We start from the raw sequence: 27,318 nt of genomic DNA, 5'->3' as shown, positions 1-27,318 counted from the left end.
ACCGGAGTACCCTTTTAAAAAGAGCTTACATGCTCGGCAAAGGAGTCACATCACTAGCAGTCTTTAGTATCAATAGTGAGTTGGCAGTACCATTTTTAATTTGGAGCAGACTTTTTAAAAAGTGCAGTTAAGTTATAAAACTAATGAATTAGTGTATCCGTGGTGGGCAGGATGGGACTATGGTGAGCAACTGGCTTCCTGAAATACAAAATTATTTTATACTAATTTATTCCTCATGGAACGAAGACAAGAGCAAGTGTGTGTCTTAGTAGATCCCAGAACTCAATAATAAATCTATAATGAGTTATCAGACTATACATATTACAGGCTGCTCATTGGGAGTCACATCACATTACCTCCATTGATATTCTCCTGTGTATTCTGTTCCTGAGGCAGACACCTGTGGGGGACTGGACCTCATCAGATGATGTTCCAGATGCTTGGTCGCTTTCACCATCTGATCCCATTTTTAGATTTTCATGGACAATGTCTAAAACAAAAAAGTACCATGATGATGCATGCCATTAGAATACAATTATTTTTATGGCTTTCGCCAAAGACCTTAAGCCAAGGAATATAGACTTGCATTTTTAAAACAGGGGTAAAAAAAAAAAAAAAAGACAGATAGTGAGTACTGTACTTAAAAGAGCAAAAGAAATAGCAAAAGGCCAAAGAACTAGCTGTATGCGAATAAGTGTATGGCAGCAGGCAGTAAAGCATTAAATAATCATTACACTACACTCGAGGGGTCTGGACTGTAGATATATGGTAATGTGCTGTGAACTTGGGTAGACCAGTTTGCTCTTTAACATGATCACATTATTCAATAATGCGGAATATACTTGTCTCATAATACACATAAACGATCAAGAAGGAAAAGATCCTAACGTTACCCATGAGCTCATTCATGCACGTGGTCACAATATGACTCCAGACAGGCCCTCCGTATGCCTCCAAATTTATACAGAGGCTTTTCATGTGGAAAAATGGAGGCAGGCTCTACTTGTGCCATATGGATTGAGCATTTCCTTCCTAGAAGCAAAGCTTCTAGTGGAGAAAAGCTCCATACATAAAGCACCCAAGGTAGCATGGTATAGCAGGAAGAGAGACTGTACAGCTTCCCAAATGCTTCGGTACAGGCTTCATACACACAGCTCTATTATGTGCAAGGAGCGTGAATAGATTTTACCCAAGAATACTTCAATGGGGACAGGACACCACAGGGGACAATGGCTCTAGCAAATATTTACCCATTTATTTTTAATTTTCACTGAATTGCGCTCTACTTCATATTCATAGTGTCCATACAAAATGGTGTGATCTACTCCAAGGGGTACTGTAGGGTATAGCTACAAATTTAAAAAGGGCTCAGTGCAGGAAGAGAAAAATAAAAAAACAAAACAAAAAAAAAAAACCCTGTGCTTTCTTGCCGCCTATTGCTCCCCATGTCTTCTCCTACTTTTCCCTTCTTACCCTGAGCCATTTTAAATCCTTTTCCAGGACCATAAGATTGATGGCTTAAAAACAGGCTAGGCCATCATTGTATAGTGGTGGCGCAGGGTAACAACCTCCAATTCACTTCAATGGGAGCGAAGATGCACCATTATACAATGAATGGCGCAGGACTTCCATCCTGTTCACTGTAAAGTGACGCTAGACAAGCAACCACTGAACTGCAGAGATTGTCACCTCAGAGTGAGCTGCAGTAAACTTTTAGCGGGAAAAGATATAATACGTAATGCTCTTATTTTCACAGGGGAATATAAAATTAACAGTCGACCAGATAACACACGGACAGTCCAGATCCACTTATGCCGCTCTCCATCCTGGCTCAAGTAAATAACTCCAACTATGATGTCCATGTGCCCAAATAGGACACATGGAAAAGGGTTAAAGGGAGAGAGCTCTTGAATAAACATTATATACAGGGAAATAGTCTGCGCTGTGTGTGTGTGTGTGGGAAAAACATTCATTTTGTGCAGCAAGCACTAGAGGCTGTATCATTCATCTCACTGTATAAATGATTCTTCTGTCAGTAATGGCATTCCAATTTTTTGCAATTACAGCATTGAGGCTTCCTATTGAGCGCTTGTTTTATATAATGATTGCTGTTGTATGCACCAAAGATTCTGCTTGTGTTGGCAAAAGCCTTTTCATAAAATTGCTAAATTAGTTTAAAGAAAAGAAGAAAACACAAGACAAGTGCCTCTTGTTTTACAGAAATAATGAAGTAATGAAATAGTTTGTCAGAGCTGTAAAACAAGCCACAGTTAACCCAGTCTAAATAACAGACACTACAAGAACATGCATGGCATACTGGGGGTCCCTGCATTCATTCACACGTTTAGGAAAGCCCCTAGGCACAACAAGGGCATATTTATAACAACTGTCAAAATTGAGGAGAAAAACACAATAACAGAACTTTGTTGCATTGCGTCTTTCAATTTCCTAGAGCACAAACTAAATGAAATGTGTACTGCAATTGGCTGTCTACTTGGCTGCAGCAATGACATCCCATACAACCACATGACTGTTGCAGCTGATCACTGGGAAAAACCATGGAGACCACCGATTGGTTGCAGCAGTCAGGTTAATGACCAATATACTGAAATTTCATCGCTGCAGGAACAGAGGGTGGGGGAGCCACCGGAATGAGGTATTTTTTTTTTAGTAACATTTTCTGATAATGGGCAATTTTATTAATATAGCAAACACCTCATCACAACTCTAGCAGGGTTAAAAAGGATGCAAGATACTTTGCTGGAAACTATGCATCTTAATATTAGAAACAAAGAACTCCTTTTAACTTCTAGCTAATAGATTTTCATAATGAATCAACCCTAGGCTACATGCACACAGTTTCTGGAATTAATTCAATGGTAAAATGTCTTTAGTTTTAGGTTCATAATCCTTTCCAATGTAAATTAAGGGGGTTTTCACATCTGGCTGATTACCTCCCTCTGTTGTTACTGCCGTCAGCTCACACTGCCGGGATTGCTGGTGGATGGGACAGCTGCCAAGCTAAAGCACTATGCTTGCAACTCTCAGCCATGATGAATGAGTCGAGATATAAGCCTAAGGAGGGAGCCTGAGGTGCACACAAAGCTCTGGCCAGAAAGTGACACCACACCACTGCATCTAAGCTGGTGGACGGGAACCAGGCAAGTTTATTTAATTAAGCCAATTGCAAACTTGTTTATGCTGCCATGCTCTACACAGAGACATGAATAAGGAGATGGGAATACCCCTTTAGGGGAGTGTTTTTTGAGAGGTTGTCAATAAATAACTGGTATTTGGTTTTGTTTTTTTTTGTTGAAAAAGCTGAAAACATTCTTTATGGCAGCAAATCATCTACAAATATAAGCTGTTTTAAAATTGAAATTTTTTGAGTCTGAAAAAACAGGCCAAGATAAAAAAAACTAAACAAAACTACTTGTGATATCACTATAATCTTGCACGATTGAAAGATATGTGCAGTCACATAAGAAAAAAAATTGACACAATGGAACAGATAGAAGAAAGGCATCTGAATTCTGTCAATATGCCCATTAAGATAGAAAAAAACTTTTGTTCAACATGAATATATTCAAATCCAAATTTAGATTCAACTATAATAAAACCATGTCATTATACTTGGTGAGTGTACTCCATTATTCTGTTGTCCTTTTCTAGACCAGTAAGGTGTAGCTTCATTCACAGAAGGCCAGCTGAGCATATCTGAGGACTAAGTCACTCCTATTTTTATACTATAGGTTTCTATTTTTGATCTTCTATAAATTACGGAAGTTCATATTAAGCAAGTAGGAACTAAAATTAGTAAACTGTGTTATGTCAGAATATGCTACAAAATCGAAAACAAGAACTTACGAGTCAAATAGTTATAAGCACCTCATCAGCAAACATTGTTTCTTGCTCCCCACTTCTGTGGTGTAACTAAACCTTAGGTGTTAATGGTAAAAAACTTAAATGAGGCTGGATCCTCAGTCAAACTATCCTGTTCAGTGGGCTGTTTATTACTATACTGTTATAGTAAGTGAAGTTTATTACTATACTGTAAAGTCTGTATTATAGTAAGTGAAGTTAAGGCTGCTTGATACTCGTCTAAAGCTGCCCATGTGTTTTAAATAGCAGTTTTTTCTTGTGATTTTTCTTCTATAGTATAAGATGATTCTGAAATCCTGGAGTTTTCATTTACCTGCTATAATAAGCAGCTGAACCTTCCTATTCGGTAGAGATCCCTATTATAACATACAGGATTACAGTGAATGATTCGATGGGATCAGGACATATACCATTAGTAATAAAATTACCTACTACTCCCCTACCTGACCTATGAATGGGCCGCAGACCATGCCTTAAAACATTAGAACTCTTATATAGAAATCAATAGAGTCCTCTCTAAATTATTGTTTCTTATGGTCCACGGGGCTGTTAATAGAGCAGCTCGGGCAATATGGAAGACCCCATAATATCAACATATGTATATAGCCTTTAAGGTATATAAAGACCATTAAAAAATGCTTTGCTTTATTTTTTTTATTAGTTCAATCATTTAATTGTGCAACTAAAAACAGCACTTTTACTGTAAAACTAATAAAATTAAAGATCAAGAAAATTATAAAATGTAAGATTAAAGATAAAATTAAAGATCAAAACAAAGCCTGACAGTCATGTGCCCCTTTACAAGTCTAGAGTAGGATTTTCACTAAATTTAAAACCAACCAATTATAATTTTTTATATTTTAACCCATTTTTGTCACCCTTTCCAAAAATCAAAGATGCATGACCCCAGATCACGAGAATGAAGTTTGCATCCCCTGTATGACATAAGGCATTCATTAGATGCTAATCTACACATGGGATGCATTAGAATAGCATTGACAGAATATGTAAAGTAATGTTAATTTACTGTTGGAGATGCATAAAGTTGTGATTTTAGTGCATCTGGCCATTTTTTTTTATTTTTATAAGTTAAAGGGGTTATTAAACTTTTAAACACATATCCACTATCTCCAGAATGGGGCCTTACTCTTCCTGCTGAACACCTTGGCCCCCCACTTTCTGAGATGTACCAGTCTAAGCAGCAACAGCCCAATTACCAGTTGCAATGGTGTCCCATCTCAGTTAGTTACTGGATGAGCAGGCTGTCATTGCTGAGAAGAGTATGTTTCAGAGGTGGGGGCCGTAGGGTTCACTGGGGAGAGCCAAGTCTGAATAACCCTTTTAAAGGATGTCAAAATACATTGTCATTTGATTTGAACATAGGGAGGAACATTCTTTACAGTTTCATCCAATAAAAAGTTTCATAAGTCAGAAAATGAGCTTCTGAGACCCTGTGAATGCTCCCATATGTGGGTATACTTAAAGGGAAACAAACAGCAGTTTCACCCTTACGAAACCGAATACACTGGGTAATTGATACATCATTGTAAATTCGGTTAACTCGCACTATAACACAGTGTATTGGGTTTAGTATGGGTGAAACGGCTGAGGTATCTCTTACCTGGATCTGCAGTTCAGTTCTATTGCTAATAGCTGGTTTTGTGCAATGGAGACCCATCATGCTGGCTAATACAGCAGGTATCTCTGGAAACGGCCCACATATCTGGGTAATTGATACATCATTGTAATTCGGTTAACTCGCACTATAACACAGATATGTGGGCTGTTTCCAGAGATACCTGCTGTATTAGCCAGCATGATGGGTCTCCATTGCACAAAACCAGCTTTTAGCAATAGAACTGAACTGCAGATCCAGGTAAGAGATACCTCATTGCAACCTGGTCTACCTGCATTATAACCCAGTGTATTGGAATTAGTGCGGGTGAACCGGCTGTCAGTTTCCCTTTAAAATGACTGGTGACTAGTTGTTTTGCTTGACAGGTTGCCCAATTCCAGATATGTTTACCTGATATTTTCTTATAACAGATATAAATATTGTCAAAATAACATTGCCCTCTATTTTAGGCTAAATGGTCACACAGAGAGTCTTCTAAGGTTTGACATTAGCGACTTCAGTCTCAGTATCAGTAGATAATATGTTGTCCTTATAATAAGATTCAATGGTCCCACAGGATTAAATAATTTTCAATAAAATTATGAATCAAGAGGAAAGTTTGTAACTGTTTGGGGTTTCTATCTTGTGGACCTGGATTGCCCATTTCAAACAAACTTGAAAACTTCAATAACAATTTAACTCCGCAAGAGGAATAAAAGACACTTTGGTGCCCTATAAAAGAGTGCAGCCTTAGCGCGAATGTAAAAGCTTTGTAACATGCTAAATCGGGTCCAAGAAGTCCACAGAGACTCCCAGAAGCCAAAGCAGGTGGTTTACAAATTCTAGGTAAGGATGATGTAAGTGGCCCATCATTTATAAAAATATTTTACTTAAGGAGAGGCTTCACGACTTCAGTTGCTTGCTAGCAAAACGCGCTTAAGGCTTAGATTAATGAGGCTTATTTAAGTACTATTTAGGGTTTTTTGCACTAAATGTGTTGCTTTTTTTTTTGTGAATTTTTAAGTAGACAATTTCTTCATGGTTGTGTAGGTATGCCAGAATCAAGGTGTTATTCAGCAATGGTCATGAATTTATCATGGGCAACTTTAAGTAAAAAAGTTGCATATTTGGTCACAAAGCCCTCAATGTGTTGCAAATCTACAGCAGCTAATAAAAGTGGCTGTGGGTAGCATTTGTAAAAAGTTACAACGGACTTAAAATAAATAAATAAATAAATAAATAAATAATGCAAACATTTAATACATTTGGTGGATGTAAACATTGCAACCACAAATTTTAAGGTGCCGAGAAATCGTTCACCTACACCACCCTTGATAAATCCCCCCAACCTCATTTTCCACCATCAGTGAGACAGACTGTTGATGTTAAAGCATTATATATACCACCAACCTACAGAACTAAGGTATCGAAGGAAGGAGATGTATTGTGACACTTCTTCACATTCTGGCAGTAAGCGATGCTACCAGACACAACCAAGTTACAATGTACTAAGGGGCATCCACATCATATTTTGGCTCTACACCTTGGTTACACATCAGAACGCCATCAAATAGAATCCTGATTTAAACCAGAAGAAAGCTGTAGGCTTTAACAGAATAAATGGTCTGTATTTACGCCGGTATACATTTTGGAGTATAGGAAAGTATTGTATACCACACATCTCTCTTAAAATATATACTGGTGTAAAGTAGACCAAAAACACCCAGAAATAAACTATTAAAACCGATTGCCATAAGGCAGTATACGATAGAATGACCTTTTGAGGGTAAATCAACACACCTGTTTATGTACAGCCAGAACGTGATATAAATGACCTATTACTTGGACTGGGTAGAGATAGTTGTGTACTCTTTATAAAAAAATAATTACTGTATTTTTTGCCGTATAATACACTCCGGCATATAAGACGCACCCAATTTTAAAGGAGGAAAATCTAGAAGAAAAAAAAAAAAAAAAGATTCTGAACCAAATACCAGTACAATGTAAAGTATAGGACAGTGATCTTCAACCTGCGGACCTCCAGATGTTGCAAAACTACAACTCCCAGGATGCCCGGACAGCCGTTGGCTGTCCGGGCATGCCGGGAGTTGTAGTTTTGCAACATCTGGAAGTCTGCAGGTTGAAGACCATTGGTATAGGAGGTAATACTCACATGTCACTCCGGAACGTCTCTGCTGCCCGGGATCCTCGCTCTCTGTCGCCGCCATTACGTCGTTACGCACGCCGCTCCTATTGGATGACGGGACGATGTGATGACGAAGGAGAGTGCCGGCCATGTGATCCCGGCATGCTGCAGTCATTCGCCGATCGGACACCGAGGAGGCAGGTAAGGTCCCTCCCGGTGACCTGTAAGCTGTTCGGGACGCCGCGATTTCACTGCGGCGGTCCCGAACAGCCCGACTGAGCAGCTGGGTTAGTTTCACTTTCGCTTCAGACGCGGCGGTCAGCTTTGATCACTGCGATCGGTGAAGTCTCGTATTAGCCACGGGTCCCGGCCGTTGATGGCCGCAGGGACTGCCGCGATATGACAGGCTTTTAATGTGTATTTGGCGTATAAGACGCACCAACTTTTCCCCCCCAGTTTTGGGGAAGAAAAAGTGCGTCTTATACAGCGAAAAATACAGCATTTATTTGGAAGGGACATAGAGCAGCTCCAACAGTACTTATTGTCACACATAAAAATAAGGGATGACTTAAATAAGAAACTACTGGCGACAGAGTGCTGGCTTCAGAAATGCAGAGGCAGGGAAATCAGAAGGTAAACGGGGAGATGGCTCATGCCACAATATCCTATAAACACTCCAAACAGTCTGGCATTCATAAGCTTACAATGAAACATTCAATGATTTGTATCAGATGATGCCAACTAGCTCTGCATCAAGATCCTCACATAAACATTGTCAATTCAGGAGATGTTATTCTCCAAGCACATCTCTGGTAAATGTCAACCAACTAAAAACATCTAAAATAGATGGGGCAATGAGCAATATATCAGAGCGGGGACTTCATGACAGACACAGCTTATCCAGATGTATACTGTGGCCCTCCAGTCTGAACCAACATAGGGATAGTTAGGTCACGTTAAAAACATATGAACCTGTCCTTAAAAGGCATATTCACTCTTCCAATCTTACAGACTACATGTAGATATAATCTCTGCATCATAGTCCGGAGTTACATTGCCAGTTCTGTGGACAGGAACCATTTCCTAGAATGTCTTCTTTACTAACCACCACATCAGCTGATGTAAACTGGGGCTTCCTGTATGCACGAAGAACATTTAAGGAAACCTTTATAAAAAGCTGCCTCTATGTTACAAGACTGACACTTGGGGAAAAAATTATTACAACACTGTACAGAGTTATTTATTAATAGTAGAGTATGCTGGTTAATGGTTATGGTGGATGTACATGGCATAGGTTGTGCTCAGGGTCCAATATGAGGTTTTCAACCAAGATCAAATCAGTTAGGGTTTAACAAATATGGAAAATGGGGACGTCACAATTCATGTTTTTTATAAAAGACATAGAAAATGAAAAAGTGCGCTCACTTGGGCATTTCTACACGTCCTGTAGACAATACTAAAAAGTAGGAAATGGACAAAATTTATCACTGGGATCAGATCATGCAGATAGATATCTTCATGTCTACGATGGGAAAATCAATCTAATAACAATGACCTGTTTAAAAAAAACAAAAAACTAAAACTGGTTACAGCCTCTTGAAAATACCACAGGCTCTAGAAAAATTTAGAATCACATGTGTTCTTGGAGGCCAGAATGTTGGCAACTACATCATAAGCTCCCTACATATTGGCAAACCATAAAAAGGACAGACACATGTTTGCACTTCATAAGAAGAGCTTCTTCAATGAATGATACAGTAGCACGATGGCGTTATGTTTTTGACATTTCACTATAGCACTGATGTTAAAATTGTGGCAGCAGTGGTACAAAGGAGGCAAGATATGCTAACAAGAGCTACAGGGAAGTGGCAACCATTACTGGGTGCATAGTCCAACCGGCCACATAAGAAAGCAGGGTTATTAGTTGGCAGTAAATGACCTCTTCTAATGTCATATGTACAATGAGGTATACTGATTCCAGAATGTCATCAGTAGATACAGTGGAATAAGACTCGACTGGTGGTTAGACGGAAGGATGACACAAGGATTTCCCAACTAAGCCCTGGACATCAAAGCTACCCCATGATAAACAATTGTTCTACTTGTCTGACATGGAAAAAGTATTAAATAGTTTACCATTTTTCTCACTAAACATATTTCCTAAGGTTCTACTGACATGGATTTTTTTTGACAAGATGTTGGTAAAAACCCAAGTAATCCATATATACAAAGAAACCAAAACAAAAGCTCAGAAATTTAGTTTTATGTAATAATGAGAAATGACAAAGGGGAATGTAATGAACACATGACCAAAGACACGAAAAGCCAAGACAACAGCTGAAATCTATCATTAAAGGGGTACTCCGCTGCTCAGCGTTTGGAACAAACTGTTCTGAACGCTGGAGCCGGGAGCTTGTGATGTCATAGCCCCGTCCCAACATGACATCACGCCCCGCCCCTTCAATTCAAGTCTATAGGAGGGAGCGTGGCAGCTGTCACGCCCCCTCCCATAGATTTGCATTGAAGGGGCGGGTCATGATGTCATGATGGGGGCGGGGCTATGAAAACACAAGCTCCCGGCGCCGGCTTCAGCGTTTGTGAAAAACACGCAGTACCCCTTTTTAGAAAAGGAAATCCAGCCTCTTATCTGTGCAAATTAATATCAGCTAGTTCAGTTTCAACTGATGGGCTACAAAAAGGTCTCATTGCTAAAATGTAACACACAGCAAAGAGCTGTTTTAAGACCTTCACAACCTAATTGTTGCAAAACATAATGATGCCATCGGTTACCGGTGCACTTCTAAGCTTCTGAACATTACAGTGAGCACTGTTAGGCCATAATATTGAAGTGGAAAGACATTTTCCCATAAATTTTCATCAACCAGGTGCTCCTCGCAAGATTTCTGACAGAGAAGTGAAAAGTATGGTCAAAAGATTTGCCGAAAAGCCACTTGTGGAGAACTTCAAAGACCTAAAATTAGCAGGTACTGTTGTCTCTTAGGAACAGTATTTAAACAACTGAATGCAATAACTGATAACAGATGATATTCTTGGTAAGAACTTTTATTTTTATTCATTTTTTTATTTTTATTTCTTTTATTCAAGCTTCTTGACAAAGTGCATGGTGCAACTAGTTCCGCAGCGGGCGATGATGCCGGGACCTCTCCCAGTAAGGTGCACCTTACTGGGAGAGGTCCCAGCGTCATCGCCCCCTGCGGATCTAGTTGCACCATGCACTTTGTCAAGAAGCTTGAATAAAAGAAACGATTTGTTCAGCTCAACGTGGTGAGTGCCATCCTTTAAGATCTTACCAAGAATATTGTATGGAAGCGTTCTGTGCCAGACAGGATAGAGCACCACCGGCTTTGTATTGTATCACTCATACCAGCATAACACAGGCTGTTTGAAAATTCATTGTTGCAAGGACAATCTTATGCAGTGCCAGATACACCGTTTCTTCTACTAGTTAATAACAGATAACTGATGACCATCATCCGTTATTTTTAATGTTTTTTTTCTTAAAATAAAAACCTGATGTTGTCATCTGTTATTATCCGTTATTACAAGTTACATCCAGGTTTTTTTTTTTTTTATCAGGTTTTTAACCCTTTTTTGTAAAGCTGTACTGAGCATGATCAGTACAAAAAACGGATGTTAAAAAACCTGACAATAACTGATCATAACGAATGGTTTTTTTTTTTGAACATCCGGTTCCCAAAGACTTCAAAGCTAAATTTTAACGTCCGGTTTTTCCTCTTTTTTTGCTGGACCAAAAATTACTGCATGCACAATCTTTTGTGCTTGCTGGCAAAAATAACTGACATTAGTAAAAAGGGACGTGCCTGATGCAAAAGGATGTTCAAAAAATCCCATTGACATGAATGGAATTTTCTGACAGCCGTTTTCAGGACTTTTTGCCGGGAGTAATAACGGATGTTTTTTACAGGATGATACCTGTAGTGTGAAAGGGGCCTTAGAGATAGGTTATTCAATGAAAATCTGAGGCACTACATGTGCTGTGAAAAAATGCAGTAATTTGCTGAAAACACTGGAAATGCAGTAATTTGCTGAAAACACTGGCCTGAACACTGGAGCCAAATCATGTGATTAACATCTGCATGTGAAAAGCATGTACAAGAAACTTCTGCATCGAAATATGTACTGAAAGAAACCATCTCAATGACAGATTTATCATTGCATCATTAAGGTTTTTTTTTTCCTCCATACATTTGTCGCACCCATTTGTATGGCTTTTCTCATTTTTAACTTGCAGTGGTCATGAATTAATTAACCAGCTACTTTTGCAAAACAAAGTCGCACAAGCAAAAAAAATAAATAAAATAAAAACAGCTCAGAGCAGGGGGCCTGAGGAAACGTCAACAGGGGAGAAACGGCCGCCGTCACCCAGGTGAGACATCCCTGTGAATTCTGCTCTGCACTCGGGGAGAGAAATACTTAACATGTCATTGTGATGTCTACTGCATCTTATGAATAAAGCCAAAAGAAGATTGACCAGCTGGGTAAGTGCACTCCTCTTTTGTTCTTACAGTATATTATATAGGTGGAAACAACATCGATCAGACATTTATGGCATATCTTGTAGATATACCATAAGTGTACGGATGGCAATACCTCCACGATCATTAGAACAAGTAAAGACGTGCACATGGTAGTGCGCATCTCTCCCCAGTTCACAGGACAACCCCCATTATAAGTCTGTGGGATGGTGTAGTGAAGCAGGACATAAATCACGGCAAGCTAGGTGCTGAGACCTCACCAATAATTAAAAAGAAAGGTAAGAAGCTCTCAGCTGTGGTATTTCTGAATGGCTCAATTCAACTCTACCCTTGAAAGTGCAGTGTATAGAGAAGTCTAGAGTCCGTACACTATCTGCTTGCTCAGCTCTCATCAGGGTGCAAATCAGAAACAAAGGGCACAGCACTTAGCTAAGTGCTTCTAGATCAAAGTTTGGATCAGTTTGGGTGCCAAAAGGAGAGCCAAGTAAGGGTGCATTCACACCATGATTCTTTAATGCGGTGACCGGATCAGACTGAGATGTGAAAGCTGGGCACTCCCGTATCCAAGACTGACCCAGCCCCCATCTCATTCATTTGAATGAGCCAACCGGAGTCAGATAGCGACTCCGGTTGGCTAATTTTTGCTCCATTTCCGGTTTTGTGACTGGACTGAAAACCGTAGTATAACAGGATTTTATGTCCGGTCACGGATATGGGACGAAAAAATGAGCCGACTGGAGTCATTATCAGACTCTGGTTGGCTCATTCAAATGAATGAGATGTGGGCTGGGTCTGGCTGGGATATGGGAGCGCCCGATTTGCACATCTCCCAGCCGGATGCAGTCACCGTATTAAAAGAATCGTGGTGTGAATGCACCTTAAAGCTGATCAGAAACGAAGGGGCACAGCACTCTGTCCTGCTTTTAATGATTAACCCCTTAACGACCAAGGACGTATATTTACGTCCTTGGCCGGCTCCCACAATATAACGCGGGGTCACGTGGTGACCCCGCGTCATATCGGGTCGATCCCGGCATGTGTCTAATGCCGGGACCCAGGGCTAATAGCGCGCGGCAGTGATCGCGGTGCAGCGCGCTATTAACCCTTAAGACGCAGCGTTCAAAGTTGAACCCCGCGTCTAAACCGAAAGTAAAACCTTCCCGGCTGCTCAGCAGGGCTGATCGGGACCACCGAAGTGAAAATGCGGTGTCCCAATCAGCTGGGACATGAGCAAAGGTCCTCTTACCTGCCTCCGGCGTGTCCCCTCGGCGATTGATTGCTCCAAGCCTGAGATTCAGGCTTGAGCAATCGACCGCCGATAACCCTGATCACTGCAAAGCTATGGCTTTGCAGTGAACAGGGTAAAAGATCAGTGTGTGCAGTGTTATAGGTCCCTATGGGAGCTATAACACTGCAAAAAAAAAGTGTAAAAAAAAAAAAGTTAATGTGATTTAACCTTTTCCTTAATAAAAGTTCAAATCACCCCCCTTTTCCCATAAAGAAAAAAACACCATGTAAATAAAAATAAATATAAACATATGTGGTATTGCCACGTGCGTAAATGTCCGAACTATAAAAATATATCATTAATTAAACCGCACGGTCAATGGCGTACGCGCAAAAAAATTCCAAAGTCCAAAATAACGTATTTTTGGTCACTTTTTATATCATGAAAAAATGAATAAAAAGCGATCAAAAAGTCTGATCAATACAAAAATGGTACCGCTAAAAACTTCAGATCACGGCGCAAAAAATGAGCCCTCATACCGTCCCATATGTGGAAAAATAAAAAAGTTCTAGGGGTCAGAAGATGACAATTTTAAACGTATACATTTTTCTGCATGTAGTTATGATTTTTTCCAGAAGTACGACAAAATCAAACCTATATAAGTAGGGAATCATTTTAACCGTATGGACCTACAGAATAATGATAAGGTGTAATTTTTACCGAAAAATGTACTGCATAGAAACGGAAGCCCCCAAAAGTTACAAAATGGCGTTTTTTCTTCAATATCGTCGCACAATGATTTTTTTTTCCGTTTCGCCGTAGATTTTTGGGTAAAAGGACTGATGTCACTGCAAAGTAGAATTGGTGGCGCAAAAAATAAGCCATCATATGGATTTTTAGGTGCACAATTGAAAGGGTTATGATTTTTAAAAGGTGAGGAGGAAATTTGATATAAAAATAATATTTCCTAATTTTTGTTTTACTATAGAGCCAACTTAATCAATTTGCTCTCTAAGGCTCAGTTTACATTTCCAGATGTTTACAGCCCAATGCAGATGTATCAAGTATAAAAAACACAATGCCAGACACTTCCAATATTCCAATGTCCATATTCACCCTCATGCAATTGTGATATGTACAATAATATGTCATTGAATGATACAATAAAATGTATAAATTACCTAGTCTGCTTCCATTTCTGGGCATTGCCATGAATGAACCAAGACTTCCACCAATAACACTGTGTGGTCTTCTCAATGGTGGCTTCTTGAAGGATCCTGTGTATTGATGGAGGAAGGAGTGCATACTATGAGACGTTGGAGGCCTGCCATTCTTCACAATAGGTTCTAGTAATCCCAAAGGGAACACAGATCCATTTCATACCAAAAGGATAGATTGTAGAATAGGTAGAGACCCAAGAAAAAACGAGGAAGAAAAAGAATTGATTACTGACCACACCATCAATAGATTATCAATAGATACATTATTAAGTGATTACTTAGAATTACCACTAGTTGTGATGTTAGGCAGTGAGAAATGCTTCAGAGTATTAAACAGCAGAAAGGTTACAGTCCCAGCACCTGCAACATTCTTCAGAGGAGGAAATATTATAATTATGTCAAATTAGATACATCAAGTTGTCTGGAAAATATAGGTAATCACGATTAACAGAAATAAATACATCTACAATAATTTCCACCAATTTAGCCCAAGACTGATTGTATTTACTTCTGATTGTTTAAGAGAATATAGATTTAGGATTTGAGGTCAAATGTTGCTTAGATGGAGATAAGAAGTGTATCCAATCCATAAATAGAACAAGAATAGTGTTTAAATTAGTAAAATTTGTAGGAGCTTATTGGTGAAGAAAATCTGTCTCTCAGGGTAGTGAAGGAATATATAGTTCTCCAGGAAACCGATCCATAACATTGCAGACCTAATGGGTGCCAGGGTATAACAAGTATGGAGGTCAAGCTATTGGCGTGAGGGAGGATAAAAAAGGGAATAACTGGAATCACAGGTGACAAGAGCACCAGATTTCCCTAGTAAAACTCATGATGAGGATCAGAGTAGTCAGATCTGGCAAGGCAAGTCCTTCCAACCTTCAAAGCCAATTTGGTTTTTGGGGAGGGGGGGGGGTACTTCCTTTTGGAGGTCCTAACAAAATCCAGCATGGCATCTTGATCGGTAGCATTTCATTGTAGTATAATTACTGTACTTTCTGGTCTAATGAGAATAAAAGGAGGGTTGTCTTTCTGCAAAGCATCTGAACCTACCTTTGTATGGAGGGGTTTTACTAAAAACACAAAAGTAAGTTAGGTTAATGTGACACCTCTAAAAAATGTTTTTTTTTTTTTTTTTTTAGGGTATCTTTCACAGAAACTATTTTTCCAACATCTCTGAATATTTAACCTAAAAATGTAGTGAGACCGACAGATCTAGGAATTCTCTAGTGGTGACATTCTGTGGCATTTCTACCGGCAGAATACGCATGTTGTGAAGCCACTGTGTTTGCATGTGAAAATTAGCACCTAACCCAATTGTGACAAGTCTATTATTAGTTCGGTGTGACAAGTCCTTGCCTGTGCACAGATGAACACAACTGCTGTAATACCTTAGCAATATGATTAAAAACTATTTTATTTAGATTTGTAAAGATTTTCGTGCTGAAAATGCCCCCCTCGGCTTATACTCGAGTGAACTCTCCGCCTGTCAATCCCTTCTCAGTGGTCTTCAACCTGCGGACCTCCAGATGTTGCAAAACTACAACTCCCAGCATGCCCGGACAGCCATCGGCTGTCCGGGCATGCTGGGAGTTGTAGTTTTGAAACATCTGGAGGTCCACTGGTTGAAGACCACTGCGGCCTTCGTCATCATCCAGACCCCCTTTAGTTTTCTACTCACCTCTCCTCGGTGGGAAGGAAGGGTGAGCTGGTCCAGACCATCTATGCTGCAGGGACCGTCCGGTGGGGAGGGTTAGTCGTTCCGGGCTGTCGATCTTCACCGCTCCGGGCCGGCCCCGGCATAGTGACGTTGCATTGACGACGACACACAGGGACGCCGTGCGCAGCAGACATACCTGCGCATGAACGTCCCTGTGCGTCATCGTCAAGGCAAAGTCACTAGTCCGGGGCCGGCCCGGAGCGGTGAAGATCGACAGCCCGGAACGACTAACCCTCCCCACCGGACAGTCCCTGCAGCATAGATGGTCTGGACCAGCTCACCCTTCCTTCCCACCGAGGGGAGGCGAGTAGAAAACTAAAGGGGGGGGGGGGGGGGGGGAGTCTGGATGATGACGAAGGCCGCAGTGGTCTTCAACCTGTGGACCTCCAGATGTTTCAAAACTACAACTCCCAGCATGCCCGGACAGCTGATGGCAGGTTGAAGGCCACTGAAAGGGATTGACAGGCGGGGTGATGACGGGGGGTGAAAATGACAGGGGGGGGGAAGATGTATTTCCCACCCTAGGCTTATAGTTTAGTCAATAACTTTTCCTGGATTTTTGGGGTGAAATTAGGGGCCTCGGATTATATTCGGGTCGGCTTATACTCTAGTATATACGGTAGATTTATAGAAGCTAGTTAAAGAGTATGGCAAGAGCAGTTTTCTACCACGGTACATGTGACCCTACACTTACACTACAAAAAAAAAAAAACTGTAGGGGGGAGATGAATGAAACTACAGAGTGACGTAAAATTAAGAAAATCACTAATATTCACAGGCATTATTTTTGGGTTATCTGCATACTTTTTAGCACTGAAAGGCTGTATTACCTTGGCACTTATAGTGGTTGAATCTTTGACCCTCATAGCACTGTCATTTCTGGAACTATAGAGCGATACTATTACATATACTGAGGGAGGTGAATAGATGTGTCATCTGTCTATATAATGTGTATGACCACTACTAACCTGCTAAATGCAGGGACCATGCAAGTCAATGGTTCTTATGGATCAAAAACACCTTCAAAAAGGACATGACAGACTAACTTTTTTCAATGAAAACCAACAAGCAGACATTCAGCTATTGACTGGTATCTCAGACGGGGAAGAGCAGATTCCTGAAAGTCAACTTAACAATAATAGCCACTCAGCTGCCTTGAGATCCATGTCAATGTCACTTCTAGAGACAGCAACCAAAGGAATACAGAGCTGGTGTTTAGACGGCATGTTTTGACCTTCAAGCTCCAGAAATAAAGAAAGGCTTCATTAGATTGTATTTCTGGAGGCAATGAAAGTACTAAGATGCTTGCAATCCTCTACATACCCCAATATACAGCATGTCATATGAATAGTACACAAGACATTTTTCCATAGACAAATCGCTACATACTTTTTACCAATAAACTTTAATGCACTAAGGTCGGGTTCATATACAGTGCATTTAGAAAGCCAGCAGACCCTTTAACTTTTTGATGCATTTTGTCATGTTGCAAACCTATTCTAAAATAAAATAGAAAAATAAAATAAATATTAGAAAAACTAATATTTCAAGTATGGGGGGCCACTGTGCTCTTTCAGTGCTGCAGCAATTTTTTGTACTCCAGATCTGTGGCTTGTTACCATCCTGTCACTGAGCGCTACAGGATCCAAATGATAGGGGATAAGATGTCTGATCGCGGGGGTCCCACCGCCGGGGACCCCTGCAATCTCGCAAGCACCACCATGGGAGCTGCACGCAGCGCTGCAGCCTCAGAGTCTGCCAAGTCATGACTATTGGGCTGGAGTATCGTGAAGTCACAAGTCCACCTCGTGTGACATCACCCCACCCCCGAAATGCAAGTGGGTGCTGCATGCGAGATTGCGGGGGTCCCCAGTGGCAGGACCCCCGCGATCAAACATCTTATCCCCTATCCCTTGGATAGGGGATAAGATGTCTTAGGGACGGAGTACCCCTTTAATATACACTGTCAGCTGAGAGACCCTATATAAACAGGGGTGGTGGAGATTTATAAAAACCTATGTAGAGGAAGAGTAGTGCAGTTGCCCATGGCAACCAGATTGCTTCATTCATTTTTAAAGAGAAAATTTAATCAGCAATCTGATTGGCAACCGCACCACTCTCTCTGCACAGTTTTTACTATATCTCCCCCGGGGGGGGATTTGTTCCAAATCCTGTCCAATCTACTGAATTTACCACAGGTGACTCCAAATCAAGGTGTAGAAATATCTCAGAGATGATCACAACAAATTAACACATGCGTTTTTGCTGTGAATGACTAAAAATTGCATGTTCTATTGCGACTATGCTATTGTCTTAAATCGCCGCAAAATGCACAATTATGAATGGTGATTCTGGCCATTCACTACATAAACACAAGCGGTAATTTAAAGAGTTACTGGTAATTTTGTACCAACGCTTTGCTGCAGTGTCACCAGAGCGGAAATTACGCATTGTGGGGGAGATTTATCAAAACCTGTGGCGACTCAAAGATGCCCAGTTGCCCATAGCAACCAATCAGCTTACTTCTTACATTCTTATCAAGGCCTCTGAAAACTAAAGAAGCGATCTGATTGGTTGGGACAGGACCAGGACAGGACCATTCCTCCAGAATAAGACCGCCTCTTTGTAACTACACTCTACTGTGGAAAGGTGTATCCTGAACACAGGAAGCCTCTAATAACTAATATGGCGTATTAAAATAGGTCGACAAGCCAGTATATACTAAAAATCTCAGCAAAATAGGTTCAGTGCCACCCTGGTAAACTCTATATAGTTACACTGAAACAATTATCTCTCACAGAAAACAGATTTTCTAAAAATGTACCGATTATGAGAAACAGTCTTTCCTTGACGCAGACAGACTTCCAGCTATAATAAAATTATTCCACCAATCTGCTATCACTTTATGAGACAGAAACGGCCCTCTAAGTTGGGGATACTTTGTTGCCAAACAGAATATTCCCCTATCCACAGGGGATAGGTGTCCGATCCGGGGGGGGATGTTCGGAACGTTGGGACCCCCATGATCTCCTGCCCGCCACTCTCCATGCACTGAGCAACCTGCGCTCCATGCACAGACTGCTGTCGGCAATGGCACGAAGCTGTGGCTGACATGTCCCTCCATGTATCTCTATAGGAGAGCTACAGATACTCGAACGCTGTATCTCCGGCTCTCCCATAAAATACATGGAGGGACATGTCAGCCACAGCTTCGTGCCATTGTCGACAGCAGTCTGTGCATAGAGAGAGTCGGGGTGCCGGGCAGGAGATCTCGGGGGTCCCAGAGGTAGAACCCCAGCGATCAGATAAGGGGATAAGATGCTCGGCACTAGAGTACCCCTTTAAAATTAAAAAACAAACAAACCGCCATTGCAGGGTGTCAAAATGTGGTAAGCTTGCGCAGTGATTGGCTGCCGTATTTTGGCAGCAGCCAGATCGTTTGTTTTTACCCTGTAAAGCATGTAGATGTTTATACTTTAAAATAAAAGATTTGTCAGGTCTCCCGTACTACCAGATTAAAAACATAGCATCTTCCAATCTGTTATGCCAAGGCCACCTTCACATGTGTGCGTCATCCGGCGGACGCTGAAGAAAAGGAAACTGATTATAGAACTAATTTCAATCATTTGAAATGTAAAAGTTGCAACAAGTTTAGGTTGGGATCACCTACCGTGTTTCCCCGAAAATACACCCTACCCCGAAAATAGGCCCTAGCTGTATTATCGCGGTGGGCTGCAATATAAGCCCTACCCCGAAAATAAGACCTAGGCCAGTGGTCTTCAACCTGCGGACCTCCAGCTGTTGCAAAACTACAACTCCCAGCATGCCTGGACAGCCATTGGCTGTCCGGGCATGCTGGGAGTTGTAGTTTTGCAACAGCTGGAGGTCCGCAGGTTGAAGACCACTGACCTAGACAATGCCCGGGCTGCAAATATTAAAAAACAAACTTAAACTTACCTTTGTCCTCCGTTCCCCCGTTGCTAACGCAAGGTTTTGCAATACCCTGTTTGCAGCCCGGGCACAGGAATAGATACAGCGCAGCGGCCGATCATTATTGGGGGGGGGGGGGGGGGTGGAGAGAAGCTGCGCTTGCGGGTGACAAACGATTATTACCCCGATGTGGGGTGCTGGGCTGATAAACTGGAAGGGGGTGGGGGGGTTGGGGGGACGTTGGGCTTCAGAGCTGCGCCCATCACATGATAATAATGGGGGGGGGGTGTAAATACCGTGGAACCGCAATGTTGTTTAATGTGCATACCATACTGTAAGCCCTACCCTGAAAATAGGCCCTAGAGTGTTTTTGTGGCTAAAAGTAATATAAGACCCGGTCCTATTTTCGGAGAAACACGGTAGTTGGATGCCGGACATATGTGAAACCAGGCTAAGCTTGTGTATATAAACTTTTCTATGATTTGGTATTATATTTGAACAGCATTCTATTCGTAAAAAGCTCTTTCAATACTGCCAGGAGTCCTGTTACCGCCACCTGCACACAATGACTGACAGGTTTTCCTGTATTCCTGCCCATACGAGAGAGATGTCAGGCAGTCTGTGTGAAAGCAGGACTCGCCAACTCTCTCTAGGTGTCCTGGCGGCAATTAAATACAATAGAAAATCATAGTACGGTAAGTTATATATTATGTATAAGATATGGTGGCAATGGCGACCGGACTGGCGCACTTTCCTTGGAATATTTAGCACAGAGACAATATAATAGTCTTGATAAACGGTACAAAGCATGTGTGTGTATTTATCAACACACACTGTTAGTCTAATAAGGCAGGAAATTGTGAAAGACTTCTTTGTTTTGCCCTTTTTCAAAATGTAATGTAATAAACAAGGAAATCACTTTGTTCTACAACAGTTCATGGCATTAGAAAGTGGTTTAGAAATGGGACTGCAGATTTGGCACGCTGCAGCTCTCTGATCTTTTCATGAGTAGTAAGTACTCAGCAACAGCAGCTGGAATAAGAAGATAGGGATAAGTGGGAACAGAGGTGTCCGGAGGCAGCCCCTTGTCTCCTCTGCATGTGGAAGTCTAATAGAGGACCATAATGTTTAGGCTAAATAGGATTAGTATGGTTATCTAATATCTACAGTGAGTTTTATCACAATTTCTTATTACAAGTAAGCAAGCATTAAATGGGCACTGTCGTTAGCAAAAACTTTAATACAATGTAGAGAACAACATTATATGTATATGTTTGTAATATACATTATGGTTAAATGTGTATATTTTTAGGTGAAAATTATTTTTCTTGTCCCTGCAGCTAACGCCTGTGTATCTCTGTGCAGAGACAAAATACAGGAAATGTGGGCGGGACAAGCAGGATTCTGGGCACTAAAGACAAGCAGGGCTCTGTGACACGCTCCCCGCTCACAAATCCAGCTGATTCAGAAACCAGGAAGCCTGCGCAGAGCCCTGCTTGGCTTCAGTGCGCAGAGCCCTGCTTGGACCTGGTCAACTTTATATAAAATCCCCCCCCTCTCGCTTAATGGGGACTGTGGTAGTTGCCCATTCTGGCGCACCAGTGGACTGCAACGACCCCTGTCAAACTGTGGTGATTGAGGTAGGCTGTCTTACGGACAAGTCATACACATTTTAAGAGTTTACTCCTATCATAGCATCTCTTCCCCCCCCCCCCCTATTTTCTATACCCCTCTTCCTCTTTTTTGTATGGTATCTACAATCACTTAAAATATAGGATATAGGATACCCTGGAATGTACCCTCTTTTTTTTTGTGTGTGTACTTTTATTGTTCACGCTATGTTGAGGACTGCGTTCCTCTTACTACCGGATGCGCTGCTGCTGCAGCATTAGGTCTTGTATTTTTGCATTATCTCTTGTTGGATATATGTTAATAAAAACTAAATAAAAACTAAATCATTAATTTTTATATTTCCATCCCCAGACCCATATGAGGGCTTGATTTTGTGTGACCAATTGTAATGACATCTTATTTTAACATACTATGTACGACAAACCCCAAAAATTATTTTTTTAGTGAGGAAATTTAAATGAAATCCACAAATTTTGCAAATTTTGGAGAGTTTCATACGCTTTTCTTGCCTTCGACTCCGAAGCGGCCAGTGAGGACGATGAAGATCCTACATTCCTGTGTTCTTCATCGTCGTCCTCATCATCTAGTAGTGATGAGGAGTCACCTGTACGCCACCAGGTGAGGCCCCCCCCCCATGAAAGTGGCCCAGTGGCCAGCACTAGTACAAGCAACAATGCCGCTAGTGCTAGGAGTCCGACCCCCAAGACAAGTTTACCGGAGCCCCCTTCCGGTGAACCTGTCTGGAGACCCCCAGAGGGTTATCAGCCATGGATTCCGGAGTTTGTTGGCGACTCCGGAATCAGGATTGACAATTCTGGATTCACTGAAATTGACTATTTCAGTTATTTTTTCAGTGACATCTTGGTCAATCTAATGGTGGAGCAGACTAATCTGTACGCCCAGCAGTTCATCGCCCACCACCCTGATTCTTTTTTGGCCAGGTCCAATGAATGGTGCGCCATTGATGCAGCAGAGATGAGGACATTTTCAGGCCTTTTGCTGCATATGGGCCTGGTCAAAAAACCTAGTGTCAGGCAGTACTGGAGCGGGGACGTCCTATACAAGACCCCACTTTACAGTATAGTCATGACAAGGAAGCGGTTCAAGGCCATTCGGAAATGCCTTCATTATGCAGATAATGAGGCATGTCCACCCCGAAGTGATCCCACCTATGACCGGCTTTACAAAGTGAGTCTGGTCATCGATCACTTAGGGGCCAAAATTTTGGAGGCCTACGCACCGCTTAGGGAGCTCTCGGTTGATGAGTCTCTTATCAGTTTTAAGGGGAGACTCATCTTCCGCCAGTATATTCCCTCGAAGCGGGTGCAGTATGGCGTGAAGCTATATAAACTTTGTGAGAGTACCTCTGGGTACACTCTCAAGTGTAGAGTGTATGAGGGACGAGATTCCCGTATTGAGCCCCCGGATTGTTCCCCCACTCTGGGTGTTAGCGGGAAATGCGTTTGGGACCTTATGCACCCATTGCTGGATAAGGGTTACCATGTGTACGTGGACAACTTTTATACCAGCATCCCTCTGTTCACATCCCTTGCCGCTAGATCCACGGTCGCTTGTGGGACCGTGTGGAAAAGCAAGAGAGGCCTCCCTCTAAATTTTCTGCAGACACCTATTCCCAAGGGCGAGTCCCGTACACTTACCCATGAAAACCTGTTGTTGGTCAAGTATAAGGATAGGAGGGATGTCCTTATGCTGACCACTATTCATGGTAACAGCAGCTCACCAGTCCCTGTGCGAGGTACCACAACACCGGTCCTCAAGCCCGATTGTATTCTGGAATACAATCGGTATATGGGGGGGGGGGGGGGGGGGGGGGGGAGTTGATCTCTCTGATCAAGTCCTCAAGCCATACATGGCAATGCGCAAAACACGGTTATGGTACAAAAAAGTTGCGGTCTAGATGGTACAGGTTGCCATGTACAACTCTTTTGTACTGTCCCAGCATGCTGGCAACACAGGGACATTCCTCCAGTTCCAAGAAGAAGTCCTAAAGGCCCTGATCTTTGCTGACTGGGAAAGAGCAGGCCGGACTTCCCAAGGGTCTGTTGTTATAGGTGCCAGGATCGACCCAGGCCAACACTTTCCAGGTGAAGTCCCCCACACTGGAAAGAAGGGACGAACCCAGAAAAGATGTAGAGGGTGATACGGAAGGACACAGGAGGGGGATACGGAAGGACACCACCACTCAATGTGACACTTGCCCCGATCATCCGGGCCTCTGCATTAAGGATTGCTTCAGGAAGTATCACACTTCCATGGAGTTCTAAATTTTCCCTTCTCATTTTAATTTTTCATAATTAGACCCCAATGTACCAAGTCCAGAGTACATTCCAAATTTTAACCCCAATAAACCAATACATTTATAATTTTATGTCCCACAGTACCCCATTTTAGTTAGTGTACCCCAGTTATTTACCTCATGTAATGCCCCTTGAGGGGGGGTCCCACTGTTCTGGCTCCATAGGAAAAAGACAAAGCTCAAGGACCCTGACTGATCTCCGGCACTTCTGAGACCGGTGTGCATGCTGTTTACGCCCAGGTGACATTTTCTCCATTTACCACTTGTGAAAATGAAAAATTTGGGGTAACCCCAGCATTTTAGTGTAAAGAAATAAAATTTATCATTTTCACATCCCACTTCATGAATATTTATCAAACACCAGTGGGGGGTAAAGGCTCACTGTACCTCTTGTTACGTTCCTTGAGGGGTGTAGTTTCCAAAATAGTATGCCATGTGTTTATTTTTTTTGCTGTCCTGGTACCATAGGGGCTTCTTAAATGCGATATGCGCCCCCCCCCCCCCCCCAATTCCAGCAAAATTTGCAAATGTGACTCCTTCTCTTCTGAGCATTGTAGAGTGCCCGCAGTGCACTTGATGTCCACACATGGGGTATTTCCATACTCAAGAGAGATGGGGTTACAAATTTTGGGGGGCATTTTCTCCTATTACCCCTTGCCAAAAATGTAAAATTTGGGGAAAAACTAGCATTTTAGTGAACAAAAAAAAAACCAATCATTTACACATCCAACTTTAACTTTTTTTTTTTTTTTGCTGTCCTGGCACCATAGGGGCTTCCTAAATGTGACATGCCCCCCAAAAACTATTTCAGAAAAACTCACTCTCCAAATTCCCATTATCGCTCCTCCACTTCAAAACAGAACTGGTCCCTGAAAAATTTCGAATTGTGCGAGACATTGTGTGCGAGACATTGGAAAATTGCTGCAATACTTTGAAGCCCTCTGGTGTCTTCCAAAAGTAAAAACATGTCAACTTTATGATGCCAACATAAAAGTAGACATTGTATATGTGAATCAATATATAATGTATTTGGAATGTCTATTTTCCTTACAAGCAGAGAGCTTCAAAGTAAAAAAAAAATGCTAAATTTACCATTTTTTTCACCAAATTTCGGAATTTTCACCAAGAAATGATGCAAGTATCGACTATATTTTATCACTAACATAAAGTAGAATATGTCACGAAAAAACAAACTCTGAATCAGAAAGGTAAAAGCATCCCAGAGTTATTAATGCTTAAAGTGAAAGTGGTCAGATGTGCAAAAAATGGCCGGGTCCTACAGTGAAAATTGGCTGGGTCCTTAAGGGGTTAAACATGGGCACTGCCTCAGATGCAGTGATCTGTATTGATCACGGCATCTGAGGGGTTAATGGCGGACATCAGCTGCATGAAGCGAGCACCACTCCGATGCGCGCGGTCATGTACATGACGTAAATGTACATCTGTGGTTGTTAAGGGGTTAAGGACACAGGGCAGTTTTTCAAAAGCTCCATCAGAATAGACATTGCCTTGAAAAGTTATTAACCAGTAAGCAGTCAGCAAAAAAAAAAAAAACACAAGTTAAAGCAACGGCTGGGGCTGGCAAACATGTGGCCTACTGCACTGACATAAAGAAGTTATGAAACGTGTACGAGACATGGGGGTTTTATGACAAGTGTCTTTACAAGCATTCCAAACTCATGTACTAAATATTCTTGTTAGATTACTTTTCGTTTCTAATTCACTCGGGATCGTTTACAAACACATTGATTTTAAAACCCTTTAAAACTAAGGATCAGCTGTTCGTTGTGTAGCACTCAGTGTAGCAGGATCTCAGTACAGTACCCAGTGTGCCCGCTCTATCATCATAAAAAGCCTTTTTTTTTTTGTGAAACGGAGGGTGGGAGACATGAAATCATTTGGAATCTTTTTTTTATTCTAAAATAACACAGTTGGCAAATGTTACAGCCAAGTGATGAGAACATAAATATTTTAATGTTATCTCGGCAAGAATAAGTGAACCGTGCAACACGTCTCGCACAGTGTCACCCCTGGGAATCCCTGTAACCTGCACCACCTCTACTGTCTGCTGTTCCTGTTGGCATGTATAGGGCATGAACACACAGTACAATGTACTTGCTTTTAAAGGATGCAGAGGAATTACCAGCAGGCGACAGGTTTTAATCCTGCACACATGTCTAGTAGCCAATATGCGGTCTTATGTAGCCTGGTTTATCTTCTCTGCATCTCCGCAGAGACTTGACAAACATCTCTCACATATAAACAGATCATCCCAAGCATCATCAAAAACCTTGCACATCTCCCGAGAGCGGCTCACACAGATATGACATTGCCATTGACTGTCATTCAACCGTGTTCATTAAAATAATAAAAGTTGGCTCAAATACAACATTCCTTTGAAATGCTCTCATTTGTGCGATGGCAAGCGAGCCGGCAGACGCATTCTGTCACTCTCAATCTCTGCCCCGAAAATAGTTCAGTAGTTAAAAGAGGAAAAAAATTCTCTACATGAAATTCTTTCTGCATCTGAAACGGAAAGGTCCGCTAAATAAGTCTAAGCTATAAAAATATACTAAACTATAAACTGAATTATTCTTATAAAGGCTGGATGTGTACAGGACAGATGCTATTTAAACACAATAGACACCTACTGTATAAAACAACCATGACAATGCTCTACTATTGTACGCCAGTTTGTTTTTAGGAAACAGCTTACAAATAAAAATAACATAAGCAATAGTCCCTTAACACCCTTACTACTCATGTCCCCAGGCTTCCCGAGTTCACCTCTGATGAGTCGACATGACATGTGACCACCGTAGCCAACCACTGGCTACTGCAGTGGTCAGTGTTTGTTTGGTGTGGTGTGTTGGGGGATTAGTGGTTTAGGTTTGGGTCAGGAAAAGCAAAGACCAGTGCAGTGATCTGCAGATTTATGGTGATTTCTCCCCCCCCCCCCCCCTCATTAACCCTCTGTTCCCGGGCTGCAAAACGAAACAAACAAAACTTTAACTCCCCTTCCTACGTTCCCCGCGTTGCACCAATATCGGTGTCCCGTTCTTCAGTCCCTGTCGTCTTCTGCTTCCTGCGGGACGGTGAGCCAAGCTG

At 41.7% G+C, this 27,318-nt stretch overlaps 1 protein-coding gene across 3 annotated transcripts in view; it reads right to left on the bottom strand.

The window, feature by feature from the left end:
• Window positions 1–27,318, bottom strand: part of CDK17 (cyclin dependent kinase 17) — a 170,958-nt gene that overhangs the window by 45,671 nt on the left and 97,969 nt on the right. For all 3 annotated transcript variants that reach the window (XM_056574486.1, XM_056574484.1, XM_056574485.1), the window contains 2 exons: window positions 14,570–14,734; window positions 357–490 (listed from right to left, as the gene is read on the bottom strand). In XM_056574486.1, the coding sequence (XP_056430461.1) occupies window positions 357–490; window positions 14,570–14,693 (258 nt within the window). In that variant the 5' untranslated portion in view covers window positions 14,694–14,734. The remainder of the gene's footprint in view (window positions 1–356; window positions 491–14,569; window positions 14,735–27,318) is intronic.

The sequence above is a fragment of the Hyla sarda genome, chromosome 4, assembly GCF_029499605.1.
Source record: "Hyla sarda isolate aHylSar1 chromosome 4, aHylSar1.hap1, whole genome shotgun sequence".
Classification (NCBI taxonomy): domain Eukaryota; kingdom Metazoa; phylum Chordata; class Amphibia; order Anura; family Hylidae; genus Hyla; species Hyla sarda.
Note: the sequence above shows the minus strand (reverse complement) of the source record. Positions and strands in the feature narration are given on the sequence as shown.